This window comes from Falco peregrinus, chromosome 13 (assembly GCF_023634155.1).
Source record: "Falco peregrinus isolate bFalPer1 chromosome 13, bFalPer1.pri, whole genome shotgun sequence".
Classification (NCBI taxonomy): domain Eukaryota; kingdom Metazoa; phylum Chordata; class Aves; order Falconiformes; family Falconidae; genus Falco; species Falco peregrinus.
In genome coordinates this window covers 21605103-21619190 of record NC_073733.1, presented here as the reverse complement: position 1 = coordinate 21619190, position 14088 = coordinate 21605103, and the positions used below count along the sequence as shown (strand labels likewise).

General features: G+C 38.4%; 1 protein-coding gene across 1 annotated transcript in view; it reads left to right on the top strand.

Moving 5' to 3' along the window:
• LOC101924220 (connector enhancer of kinase suppressor of ras 2-like) overlaps positions 1–11982 on the top strand; it is a 213117-nt gene extending 201135 nt beyond the window's left edge. The window contains exons 21-25 of the mRNA XM_055818168.1: positions 1049–1119; positions 1875–1978; positions 3416–3923; positions 4253–4452; positions 4843–11982. Coding sequence (XP_055674143.1) covers positions 1049–1119; positions 1875–1978; positions 3416–3923; positions 4253–4452; positions 4843–5058 — 1099 coding nt within the window. The 3' untranslated portion in view covers positions 5059–11982. The remainder of the gene's footprint in view (positions 1–1048; positions 1120–1874; positions 1979–3415; positions 3924–4252; positions 4453–4842) is intronic.
• Positions 11983–14088: the final 2106 nt, after the last annotated feature.

Here is a 14088-nt window from a genome sequence, read left to right as displayed (position 1 = left end):
AATTTCCTTTTTTCCTGTCTTTCAATTATTTATTGTATAAACGTCCAGAAATCTTATCTAAAGGAAACTTTAAAGGTATTTTCCCCAGAATAAACTATAATATTTTCCTAATGAAACAAAGAATCTTATTTTTGATCAAATTAATCTAGGGACAAAGAAAGAAACCAGAACATCCGATGTGAAATGCAAATATTGAAGTACTTTCAATTTACCAAGTCTTGTTTTAGAAACCTAAATTCTGTATTTCAAAAAAAAAAAAATCAAAGGAAAATAATGTTGATATCACAGCTCAACAAACCTAAACATTTGTATCGCCAGTATCATGAATATAGACTAGCAAATAACCTGTGGAATTATTGTCATAGTCTGAGCTTTTTGAGTGCACAAATTTAATACCTCTTATTTCCTAATACAGGTTTTCATAAAATTATTATCATGTCTATTTTATTTTATAGCATTTTGCCAATTCAGGCAAGTTCTTGAAATTAATAGAAGTAGCAATCAGGACGAATGCCATATGCCTCTCTACACAATGTCTCTGGAAACCGTTCCACTCAAATAGTTTGCAGATGCAGCTTAAAGAGGATTTGGTTCTTCTTAAGATGGAGACAGCTCAACATTCTCTGTTCTACACAGATACTCTAAAAACTTCATTTAGTCGTTGCTAAAGTTAGCATGTTAGTTTGTATGCTTCACATTTTCTTGATGACATAAGGAAGATTGATGTCATGGTTCTTCAGTTTTCCAGGCAGCAAAATATAATGCAATGAGTCTGATACTCGACTAGGCAAACATCTTCCCGCAGCTGTGAACAGAGGTGGAGAAGTACATCTCTATTGTACATGTACTGGAACATCTTTCACTTAAAGTTATTAACTACTAAACACATCTAAATCATGATTTTAACAGCCTGAACAGTGTTCAGTTTTTGGACTAAGTATTGCCTCTGACTTTTCTGAATGTTAAGAATATGTGTGCCCTCAGATTTACGCTAGACTAGATGTTCCTCTTAAGTATCGCTCTTCCTCATTTTTTATTGTTCTATTAGATGGATGAATCGTTTGGGTCTCGCAGCAATTGGTTACACACCTGATGACAAGGATATTCATCCAGATGAAGGTAATGCTTCAGAGATGCTAATTAGGAAAAGACAGCAGAGAGTACATACCTGCTCATTATTTGAACAAAGTTGGAAATGTCATAGCTGACTTCTTCATTAACATATGTGCCATATCTTTTAAAATATCAATTTTCCCAAGAAGCCATATCCTTGAAGAACTATATTATTGGCACGACCACCAAATAAAATTAAAATCTGAGTAATAATTTTAAGAAATATTTAAAACAAATGATAAAGAGAATGCAAGGTTCAGGGTGAGGGATGATCTCCCAAAACACAGCCATCGGGTATCCTTATCACCCTAGAGCAAGGGAAGACACCACAAACACAGGTCAGTATGTGCTTTGGAACCATTTCTGCATCTCCTGAGCTCAGGTGCCGGCATGGTCTTTTCCACCATCACCCATCGTGGAACCTGTTATGCTAACAGAATTAAGTGTTGAGGCTCAGCTCTACTTTGGCATCTAGAATGATGTTTCTCTTTGAAAGTCTGTGACCAGAAGCTGGTTTTTATGTACAGTGGGAGTTGGGTGCCCAAGCTGCTTTCTGTAATGCTATCCTAAAACATTTGAAGGTTCTTCTACATATCTGTGTATCGTAGGTGCCAGCCATTTTCACAGGTCTGTTCCTCAGTGACTGCCAAGTCACCTAGGTGACTGTGAAATGTTTACCTTTGCATGCTAATGAAATTTTTAAAATGTGGGACCTGCTTTCTTGTGGAAAAGCACAAGTGAAACCTGGAATGCTTTGTTAGCAGATTACTGGAGTGAAAGCGACCAGGATGACATCGATGGCTCTTTGACCCTGAAGCAGGAAGGCTCTTCAACACTGTGTGACACCTATCATCGAACACCCTCAGTGAGTTATAAATATTGCATTTGACAGTAGGTCACCAAAAAAATCTGCATACCTTGATTAGCATTTCCCTTGTTTTGGAATATTTAATCACCATAAAGGCAGAACAAAGACACATTTCCTTGTAAGAATGAAATTACTGCTGTTCCTCATGACCTAAGACCTGAATGTTTCCAAAACGAGCCAATTACGAAGGAAGGAGAGGTAAATGTCTCCTTACACAGGTATGTCACTGGACTGTAAACAAGACATCATTTGTAGGATTTGGGAGACGACACCTAATAATATGAACAGAATATTCAAATGTTGAGATTGCTGTAGAGTATGAAATGAATGTGGTGGATGGGATATTTTGTATAACTGTGACTGTTTTTCAAGTATGACTATTGGATACTGGATACTAGAAATCAAGATCAGAACACATTCCTGCAGTAATCATGTTTTAATACAAACACTTTTTTTAAGAACATATCTTCAGTGGCAAGGATTTTTTTTTTACAACATGAAACATTGTGTACAATACCATAGCAGTGGCATAGAGTAATTTCTGTTGATTCATAAATATTAAGTAGTTGATAAAAGTACCTCTGATATATTGTATACAGACAGGTTTTGATAATAGAAAAAATATTTTTTTTGTATATGAAGAGGTTCTAGTAGTAAATAAGAACATTTCTATTGTATCAAACATAGGCTGTGATAATTATTCTATGTTTCTAAGCGCAGATAGGACTGTTCTCTTTTTCTTTTTCACATTTTTCTTCGTGTGCGAATGAGATGATCCTCATGCAGCCATAACCAAACAGTGACTAAGCATTACTTGGGTGAAGTGCAGACTGATTTTCACCACTGTGATGTTGTTTTATCAGCTGGGGAACAGGTTAAGCCCTTCCCTTTCTTTTTTCCACTTTTTTGCCTTTCTCATTGTTTCTGAATTAAAATTATACATAGACCCAGCAGAATTTTTTTAAAAAATAATTTGACAAGTTCAGCAGTCCCCCAAAATTCAAAAATCTTCCTGGGCGCTGAAGTGGGGTGTGTGTTTCTGTTTGGCTGGATACTCATCCCCTAAGAAAAGAAAGGAAATCCAATTTTGGTTTCTTTTGTGGACTTCCATGTCTTCACAGCACACTGCTGGACTGAATGCAAACTGGAGAGGTCTTCAGGAAACTTGCACCAGTATCACACTGTTCCTTCCAGCAGGAGTTGCTCGTGGGCAGAGAATGTGCAAAACAAGACGAGGGAGTGGCTGAAACAGAGCACTTGTATAACAGTTCCCACTGCTGATCATGTTCTGTTTACAGAGGTTCATATTATGACATATCAAAGCACATCGGTTCATTTTATTAGTATATATCATATGATGTTTTACACTACAGTAATTTTCTTGGGTCTGTTCAAGACGTTGTCTTATAATCAGGTGCTTTTGTGTCTTTTCAGGTGAATTCCTCAAGTCCATTCCCTGAAGCCAAACATGGTCGACACTTTTCAAGTGAATCGACATATTCTCATTCTTCCGCTGAGGATTCTCGACAAGACGCAGCAGGAAGCACGCACTCGTCGGGATGCAGACCGCCCTACCGGGAAAGACGCTCGTGGCAGGATCTGATAGAGACTCCATTAACCAGTTCAGGGCTCCATTTTCTTCAGACTGTCCCTCCCGATACTGAGTACACGACTGGCCGGCCTGGAATGTCACCAGAAAAACGAAGACAAGCAACGCTACCAGTACAGAGACGTCATAATTATGAGCAGGATGGGCCTTTCCCTTTGGTGGAATGTCAGAGGGGGCATAGCTCTCACAGCAGGCCACAGAAGCAACGTAGTCAAAGTCTTCCCCGAAACAGAGATGTCAGGGGTAAGGGACATGTAAAGTACATAGAAGAAACAGATGATAAACTAGAAGATAAAGTTCCTATTAGAAGGCATAATAGTTTCTGTGCAGAAGGTAAGCTTTTGGAGATGTTCTGATCCTCTTTACTGCCATTGAAAGCCAGAGCAATATTGCCATTATTCTCAGCGAGGTTTTTGTGATTGAACTGTTATATGTTGGCAAATTAATCACTCACTACGGAGGAGTTTGTACTTGAAATGCTTGGATGTAGTGCTAAGAATATAGCTTTGGGACTGACCAACTGTTCTCATTTTATCAAAACTAAAATTGGAAGACTCTATTATAGGGTTACTTTATACATGTATTTGCAGTATTGCTTCCTGGTTTTAGAGACTTCACCTGAATGGTTAGATATGTTGTCAGGTTTCTTTATTTTCTTTCAGAAAATGTAAAAGAAATTGGAGAAAATACAGATGGTCTGCAAGAGCTATACAAATCTCTGGAACAAGCTAGTTTGTCAGCTTTTGGAGAGCAGCGTCCTTCCACCAAGCAGGAATTCCGCAAGTCTTTTGTAAAGCGATGTAATGATCCAGTTACCAATGAAAAGCTTCATCACATCAGAGTTCTCAAGAGCACTTTAAAAGTAAGGCTTTCTCATTCATTTTGTGTATAAGCAATATAAACTATTAAAAGCATAATCTCTTACTGTTTTCCATGGATGAGGCTTCCTTTGTAACTTTAGAATTAAGTTCCAAAGAAATTAAAAAATGAATGAAAGCATACATGTTCCAGCTTAAGGGAAAAATAAAAATATTTGGCACTCTTTATAGGCATGGTTGTGGAAAACGCCAAGGACTGAGTTGTCGAACAGTTTAGGCTGTAATAGTTCCTGAATATAGGCAGAAGATTCAAGTGTTTGAACTAGCTTCCCTAGCAGTTTGCGTTAAAATGAAACAAGAAATAAAGTGACAAAATACCAAATGTGGCATACATTTCATTTTGACATGTACTCTGTCTTTCTGAAATTTGGTAGGCGAAGGAAGGGGACCTCACAGTTATCAACAGCCTTCTGGATGATCCCAACTTAACATCAAAGAAGTTTAAAGATTGGAAACTAAAAAACTATGAGTTTTTCCTGGACATTTGTGAGTACAGTGCTGCTGTGAAATCTCAAAATGGAGCCTCTGAACTTGCAACCTCAGCACCAACGCTGACACATACACACTCATTCATTGAAACTCATGTGTGACAGGACTCATATCCTGAATAAATAGCTGGGTGCCATGAAAAATCAAATAAGACAAACACTGTAATATTTATTGATAATGTACTCAGCGGTACTGTAAATAAGTTGGATAAGAGAATAGTGCCACAGGATGCCTAACTACATTGCATGGTAAGACAATAATATTCTTTATGAATTTTTTTTGTTTGCTATTATCAACCAATGTCCGTATCAAGCTCTGCATTAGAAAGAAGCAGTGCAGAAGTGTAACTGAAAATAAATACCAGTATATTTAAAGTACTGTACTAAAACTAAGCTTATAGTATGAGCTCCTACAATCATTTTATATATTTAGATATATGTAAAGACATATCTATGTATATAAAATGTAACATGGTAGTTGACATTTACTTTTAAAATGCCCTAAAGTTCACATTTTCACACTTTTTTTTCTTGAGAAAAATATAAAGTGAAAACATAAATACATTGGCCGCTCTTAGAAATGAACATTTATTTTTGCAACATTTCCAGGTAGTGACCATCTTTGCAAATAACAGGACAGTTATCAAAATGTAAACTCAATCCCTATAGTGTGCCTTAAAATGTACACTGTACATCTAGCAAATAGATCCCAATCTGGCCCTATGGGCATACTGTACATGCCATTTAGATACTGTGTTTGTAACATACTGTGCCTGCCTTTCAAATGAATGAATATAAGCAAGCAGGTATGGCACAGAGGTTAAGATATGAGTAGAACAATGCTGGTTGTTCACTAATGCTGCAACTTAAACTGATTTTAATATAATTTGAAGTATTTCATGGTGAAAGAAAAACATCTGCGCTGAATATGGTACATACTGCAGGTTTTCATAGTTTCTTCACTGTGAATTTAAGTGACACATGACTGTGAGTCACAAAATTCAAAAAAATCATGCTTCAAGGATGAGAAATAAGTTTTAAAAAAATCCTGAACTAACCGATTCAATTCTGTAATAGGCTGACATGTAGAGCGAGTAAATTATTCAAAATTATGTAATGTCTGGCAATAATTTTTAACTTTAGTAGTACACTAGCAAGTGGGTGAAGTTATTCAATACATCATTCAAAAACCAATCTGTATTGATTGGTTTGGGAAGACATACAAGTCACATAGTGTATTTCACTTCCTTGCCTGAATGAGAATGATTTCTAAGAATGAGATTTTGGAGAAAATACTTGTATTCCTGGGGCGGGGGGAAGATTGCTCTGAATGGTACTGAACATAAATTTCAAACATCCATTCACAACTTTCTTTGACTATGCTTGCTAGAATATTTCTAAAAAGCAGGACAAAGAGGATGTGAATAGTTGATGTCATTTCACTTAAACACAGATATTCACTGACAATTTTTTCACAGGATGAACCCACTCACGTCTCGTACATCAAGAACTGTAAAGTGCATATGATTCAATATCATGTAGGAAAAACTGTTATCTCAATAAGTACCTAGTATCCAGGAAGAGATTTATTTATTCACAAAGCCAGGATTGGGTGAAGGTGTCCTGTTTAGTTCAGTCTCCACAAAGCAGCTGTGATGGGCTGACCTTGGCCAGCCACCAGATGCCCACTGAGATGCACTCACTCCCCTTCCTCAACAGGACAGCGAGGTTGAGGCGTGGGCAGAAGTATCACGGAAAAGCTCATGGGCTGAGATGAAGGCAGGGAGATCACATACCAATGACTGTCACGGGTCAAACAGATTTAACTTGGGGAAAATTAATTTAAATTATTGCCAATTAAAAATACCGTTGCATTTTGTGAGAAACAAAGACAAAACTAAAACTACCCTTTCCCCATGCCCCCCCCCTTCTTCCCAGGCTTGATTTCATTCCTTCATTCCCAGCTTTTTATACCTCCTTTCTCCCTCAGTGGCACAGCAAGATGGGGAATGGGTGTTGCAGTCAGATCATAGCATTTTTTCTCTGCTGCTCCTTCCTCGCACTTCTTCCCCTGCTCCAGCATGGGATCTCTCCCATGGGCTGCAGTTCTTCAAGAACTGCTCCAGTGTAGGTCTTTTCCATGGGGTACAGTTTTTCAGGTTGCTTCAGCATGGGTCCCCCATGGGCTGCAGTTTCTGCTAGAAAACCTTGTGTGTGGTCTCCTCTACACAGGCTGCAAGTTCTGCCAGCAGCCTGCTCCTCTGTGGGCTCTCCATGGGCTTCAGTTTCCTTCAGGAATCACCACCTGCTGAGGCATGGGGTCCTCCACGGGCTGCAGGATGGATACCTGCTCAGGCACAGTCCTTCATGGGCTGCAGGAGGACAACCTGCTTCACCCTGGTCTTTTCCACAGGCTGCGGGGGAATCTCTGCTCTGGTGCCTGGAGCACCTCCTCCCCCTCCTTCTTCACTGACACTGACGTATACAAGGTTGTTTTTCTTACATTTTTCTCACTCTCTCTCACAGCTGCTGTGCAGCATTTTTACCCTTTCCTAAACAAGTTACACCAGAGATGCCACCAGCCTGCCTGATGGGCTCAGCTTTGGCCAGCAGTGGGTCTGTTTTGGAGCCAGCTGGAATGGGCTGTGTCCAACATGGGAGCAGCCTCTGGTCTTTTCTCGGAAAGGCCACCCCTGCAGCCCCTTGCTACCAAAACCTTGCCATGTAAACCCAATAGAACAGCTGAAGAAACACAATTCAGATTTGTTTTTTACTCTCATTGGCACTGGCATTTATTTGAACCACAGTATTAGCAGAGTAGTACTGATAGCTGTTGGAAGCTCCTTGCAGCACATAGGCAACTGAGTCTCAGCGTCATTGAAACACACACGTAACATTTGGATGGAGCATACAATATGAAGGCATGTTTGGCCTGCTTCAGCCAAGACATCAACTCTGTGCTTAAGCATCCCTGAAGACAATGGCTCCTTAAATGCACACATCAGAGCTTAACTGTATTTCTGTTGAAGTAAATGAAAAAAAAGTCCAGTAAAAAGCAAAAGACGTAGCAGTAAGAAGCAAAAGACTTCAGAGGAGCAGGATCACACTGTATATATTTTGCTTGAATATTAAACATGTACTTCCCCCTCTGTCTAAGCACCTGAGGTAATAAAATAGACACAGTAAATACGGCATGGCAGCTTTCCACCATAAGTTTCACCAACATTGGAGTTGCAGTATTCATGCAAAACACAGAACAAAATTGAAATGTATTTGCTATGTGAACATGGTAGTTACTTGACAGCTGAATAGCAGAAACATAAATCAAGAGAATTTGTCTAGCTGTTCATATAAGATCTCCAAAAGTTAACATTTCAAATTTTTTTTATACTAGCCTTCATATAAGGTGGGAGGAAATATTATGCAGTGAAGCAAGCAATGGGGTCAGCTACAGAATCCATTTAGAAAACAATTCATACTGTATCTGCAAGCAGTGATAGATGGTCACAGAATTAGTTACATGGATTGAATTTTCCATATTCGTAAAGAAATTTAAGCATGATTTTAAAATAGCTTTCAAAGCAGGTTTCAAATGCCACTGTACTGTAACTCAAGACAGAAATTACAATTGTCCACTGAGCATATTCCATGTATATAGTCCCTAGAAAACAATGAAACAAGCTATTTCTCTTCTAAAATGCTACTTACAGATACAGCTGAAAATGACAAACATTATTAGGAAGATATATTTCTCAAAAATAACACAAACAGTAAAGAAAACAGGCAATCTGAATTTTTATTTCTGGAAGTTAAAGAAAATATATTTCTCAAATACGAGTAGATGAGATAAAAAGTTAAGAGATCATACATTTCTCAGCTTATCTTTAAAATTTTTCAGTGTCATAACTTCATCTTTTCTGAAGTTTTTGGAGCCATGAGTCTATATTCTGCTCTTGGAAAGCAGTTCTCATCAAATATGATTTGCACTGAATAGTCAAGACAAATTAACCAAGAGATTCATAAGGTAAACTGAGATACACTGGAGAAATTTCCTATACTGGGGTTAAGATTAACTGGGAGAAAAGTTTGAAATATTTGTCTAGTATTGTTTATACCTTAGAGCAAGCCAAATTGCTAAATTAAGCAGTACAAAGATTTTCTTCTTTCACAATGTCAGCTGGCATTTGAAAGTAATTTCACAAGAATTTTGCCATACTTTTTGCATGTGCACTCAACTCCATGCTGCAGTCCTTTCCTCCCCACCAGTAGTTTCTTCTTTCTGGATCTAGGCACTAACCTAGCTATACTATAGAAAGTAATGTGCAAAGTCACCATAGCACAATTACTTGGAATTTCATGATTTTTGAAATAACTGGAATGCAAAGTGCAATACAGATACGGTATTTAAAAATCCATGCACCAAATCCTGCTTACGTACTGGAATATGTGAAATTCTCCTTGACCAAAAGGTACACAAACAGACTGTACAGTGCAGCCGAAATGATTATGGTAGTTTTGATCCCATATTTTTAAATAAGAAAAAAAAAATCCTTTGCTGCTGAGTTCATCAAAGGAAATAAATAGCACCAGTGTCATACATTTATTAACTTACTAGATTTCCTGCCTGTATGTTTAGATAAAACTTGTTTTTTAACATACACAACAACATGAAAACATTGTTTGGATGTGTTTTATTCATCTGTATCTTTTTAAAGTTAGGGTCTTCATTCAGGATTCCTGCAGGTACAATGGCCCTCAGCCAGCAGACTTTCTCTGTGACTCCACAAGCTTAGCCTTATTGTTGCTGGCTATTTTTTACTATAACTGACTTAATGCTCCCCCTAAGCTACTGATTTCCCTCCTTTTTTAATACTATTCTGTATTCAGTGAAAACTTGGATCTTTGAAAGCTATCTCAGTAGCTATCTCAGCAGCACTTCCTGGGAAAATTGAGACCGTTTCATTAATTTAAGTGAAAACTTTCCTGAGCTTTCTGTTGTTGATGTGAACAAGAATCAAAGGAGGAGGAAGTTCTCGCCAGTCTGTACGTCCGTGGCTCTTTAATACAAATAACACAGAAATACTGGGCCCACAGCCTGTGACAGGATTGCATTTGTCCGGACAGTGATCGGCCTGCGCTGGATTGCACAGGGTGTCCGCCCTCCCTGACGAAGGAGGTTGCTTCACTTGGTTGGCAACCCCCCCACCCCACCCCGTGCTGTTCCATCAACTTCTGATACAGTTGTACTTTCTCAAATACATCATAACCACTTCTTGGACTGCTTTAGCACCATAAGGAAAGACTGATCCATCACTACTAAAAGATTTTGGAGGATGTGATTCTCCATTTTTTCCAAGCAGGGAATTCTGAATATGTCAGTTGATATTCAAATCTAGACTCCTGTCTCTTAAGCCAGAAATGTGGTGCACCACTTGCTTCTTCCAAGGAAGAAGAAATGAGTGTTACAGAGAATTGCTAGATGTACATGGCCACTTAACTTCATTCTTACTATCTTCAGCAGTTATAGCCTTCCAGGCCAAAATACTCGCTGTAAAGTGGTTACTTTACAGAGGCATTGGGAAGTGCTCAGCCTCATCAAAAGTTGTTGAACTCTACTGCTGAGCTTTAGAAGGTTTCACTTGGAATGTTAATAGGACTTCTGGAAGAAAATGAAGAATCTGGTAAAAATTGTTTAACTCAACAGAAATCTGAGAAGAACAGATTCTTGTATCTCTTCTCTTTGTCTCAAGTAACACAAATCAGACCTAAGACTATCACATACCTTATTTGCTATATTCTTTCCTCCTGTAGTCTTAGGTGTCTTCCAAAGTACTAAAAGCATTCTTTTCTGCAAAAAACTAGTGGTACTTCCGACCAAGGTGATATATCAGAGGGCTGTTTACACCCGATAAACCTTGGCTGTTGGCCCTTTGAGGTGGGACAGCTTTGCCAGGCAGAGCTGTTTTGGGGTATTTCACCAACGGTTTGGACAAACTTCACGCAATTGGGGCCACAGTGCTTCAAAGGTGGGTTGTTTAAAGCAATCTTTGGCTAAGGCAAGGTGCTGCACAACCGATCAACAAAACTTAAGCCCCGTCTGCAATACCTGTCAGCTGCCCCCAAACGGTAATACAAAGGAAGCCTACCTATGTATGATTTTATCTATAGTTCAAACACTAAATCTATTAGCATAAGCAAGTCCTGCAGAGATTCCTTAAGCAAGAGAGCACAGGTCTGTTTATATTACTGCGCCTCAGCCCTGGAAATATCGTTTATGTTACACCACATATCTGCAGTGTAATGTTAGAGAAATAAATGGAGCTTGGTCTGATAAAATATTTCTAATTTCTTCTTAGTGATCACAATAGGGAAATTGTGCATTTTTGGGACAGATGGAAGGGCGCAGGTAACAGCGGTGCCTTTTTGTGTGGAGTGTAGGTTTGTAGATTTTCTGGGTAACATATACCTTACCTTAGACCACTGAGCTTAAAAATCTCTCTAGAGACAACACGCCATCTTCCCTGTTGCCAAATTATGTTTACTCACCACCACTACCAAAAACGGGTAATAACAAGAAAGACTGAAGGAGCAATATTAGCTAACTAATTTATATTGAGTAATAAAAAGTTCTTTTTCTTCTAGAATGTTTCCCTTATTAAAGCTAAGGTTCAGAGCAGCAGTTTCAGGCAAGCCACCACGGGGCTCGGCTCCCCACCTCCTCCTGTCCCAGACAAATTCACACTGTGAGGCTGAGGGTCTCAACAGCCGTTAAGTGGGCATGCACCTGAAGGTCAGCTCTGAGCCATATCAGCTGATGAATGGAAAATACGTTGCTATTTAATACAAAATTAGGAAGTTATATTTTCTAGTTGATTTTTAAAACTATTTTCTTTACTCCCATGACAAGTAAGCATAACGCTGTACTTCTAAGCAGTTCCACTCACTAACGGGTAGGCAGGAGATTCTATTCTTGATACCGGTAACAGTCGAAGAAGTGTTTTTTTAAAGCTTAGTTTCTATGTTTTATGGTTTATACCACACTTCCACATTCAGAAGGAGGATTACAAATAATATTGTTTAAGCTTTTATCATTTTTTGATATAGCTGATTATACTACCAGGACCTATTCTTAGTAAAAATATTTTAAAAATGCAGACAGATATTGCCTGTCATTATCTTCAGGAAAAGAACCATATTCATTCTTAATGCAGGCCAGACAGGTATCTCTCCGTTTTTATCTAGCACATACATGTGTTAAAAGTAACAATTAGGGACTTTGCTGTATGCATTAATGCCATTGTATGAGCAGTATTTGAAAGAGAGCAGTGTTGTAAAAACGATAAAATACGTCGACAAACTGTTGTTTGACCAGCTAGGCCCTCTAGTTTCTGTCCTCCCATTTCTAGAATATTGTTCGTTCTCAGGCGTTGGTGAGGGTATCAATACAGATATTTTTACAAACTGTAAATGCATCTGTCCGAATGCTGCAGCTTAAATAAGGATGCCACATTATACATACTAACTTTATTGCATTTTTTTCACTAGCAACCACAAAACAAGTATGTCTTAAGAAATTGAGTTCACTGGCCAAAATACCAGTAAGACCCTGTTACCAGTTAAGACTTCTGTTTTACTGAGAAACAAGGATTTCAGCTTAAAAATCTGGAAAGAAAACAGGTTAGGATATAAGAGAAATGCACTAGTATTAATAAACTTTTTACTTTTGACACATACTGTATTACAAAGAAAATATCCTTGTAAGACCATTAATTGCTGGGCCATAGGTGACTTCTGTCTAGTTTACTAAAGTAGCTAATAAAACTTGTCTAGAGAGCCTTTTTTAGATAATGCTTACATGTATGAAAATGTAGGACACCCTTGTACTATGGCTTGCACTTTACTTGCATTAAACTGTGAAGTAGGCTGTAGTAATGTCTTTGTATATTCAGGGGTTGAAATACCAAAGCACTAGAGTATGGTTCTGCTGGTGTTCAACCTGTACTGTTAATTAAATCTGAACATGCTGACGTGTATTTTGAAAACCCCACCGACTTAAAATCTTTAGCAAATAATGCTATGGGGTCTCCATGGTCTTTGTTTCTTTGTAAATATCAACATTCTTACTGTTTCTGTAGCAATAGGAGGTTATAAACCAAACTTTCACTAGGACTGTTTTCAATAACAAAAAAATCTATAGCGCCTTGTATAAAAATCATGGAGACTCCATGACCTGTGGGCATTTTTTGTTTACAAGCAGTATGTATATATGTATTAGAGGCAGAACTGTTATTTAACACAAAGTTATGTTGTGGATGATTCTTTCTAAAATAAATACATGTTTTCTGTCGTTATGAAAAATACGTATTTTAGAGCCATCTTGAAAAGTTTGAAGTGTCGAAGCTTCAAACACCAGTAATCTTCCATGGTTCAGCCTTGTTTTTCTAACCAGCTGTGAGATGAACTGAGGTGACGGGGACCCACCTGCCTGTGCCCGGGGAATGTCCCAGCGGACCGCAGGTTAGGAGAGTTTGCAACTTTTCTATAGCCACCACCTTGCTTAAGCGCTTTTAGGAGCAGATGCTTGACCGACGCCGTAGTGAAGCCCCTCAGCTCATGGACGCTACAGAGAGAGAAAATTAACTGCTCTAGGCGAATGCAGGTAAAACTGGGTTTCAACCCCTGGGTGATACAGTATTTCTTCAGTTTCACAACAGTCTTTTTAATTTTATACTTGTCTATATAGTCAAGAGATGACCCAATAGTTTCTATAGGCAATGAACGTTAGGTTTCTTTTCTCCCTCTTTTCAGATGAGTTCCGCGTGAATTACCGTAACCGGCTGCGTTTTTTCTATCACAGATTAACTTGGTAACTTTTTGTGTGTCTACAACGAAAATTTACGAATGGAAAACTTCACTGTGTGTTGCTCACTGGGCATATACCTCATGGTACATTGCACAGACTTGTAAGTTGTAAGTTGCACTGCAACATTAAAAAAGGAACATATTGCTCTTTTTTCAAAGATATTAACTTATTTAAGAGATAGAGTCTGTACATTATTAAAAAGAACATTTATTCTTCCTAAATTCAAAAGAAGCTTTTGGTTGGGGGGGGGGGGGGGAGGGGGATAAAAT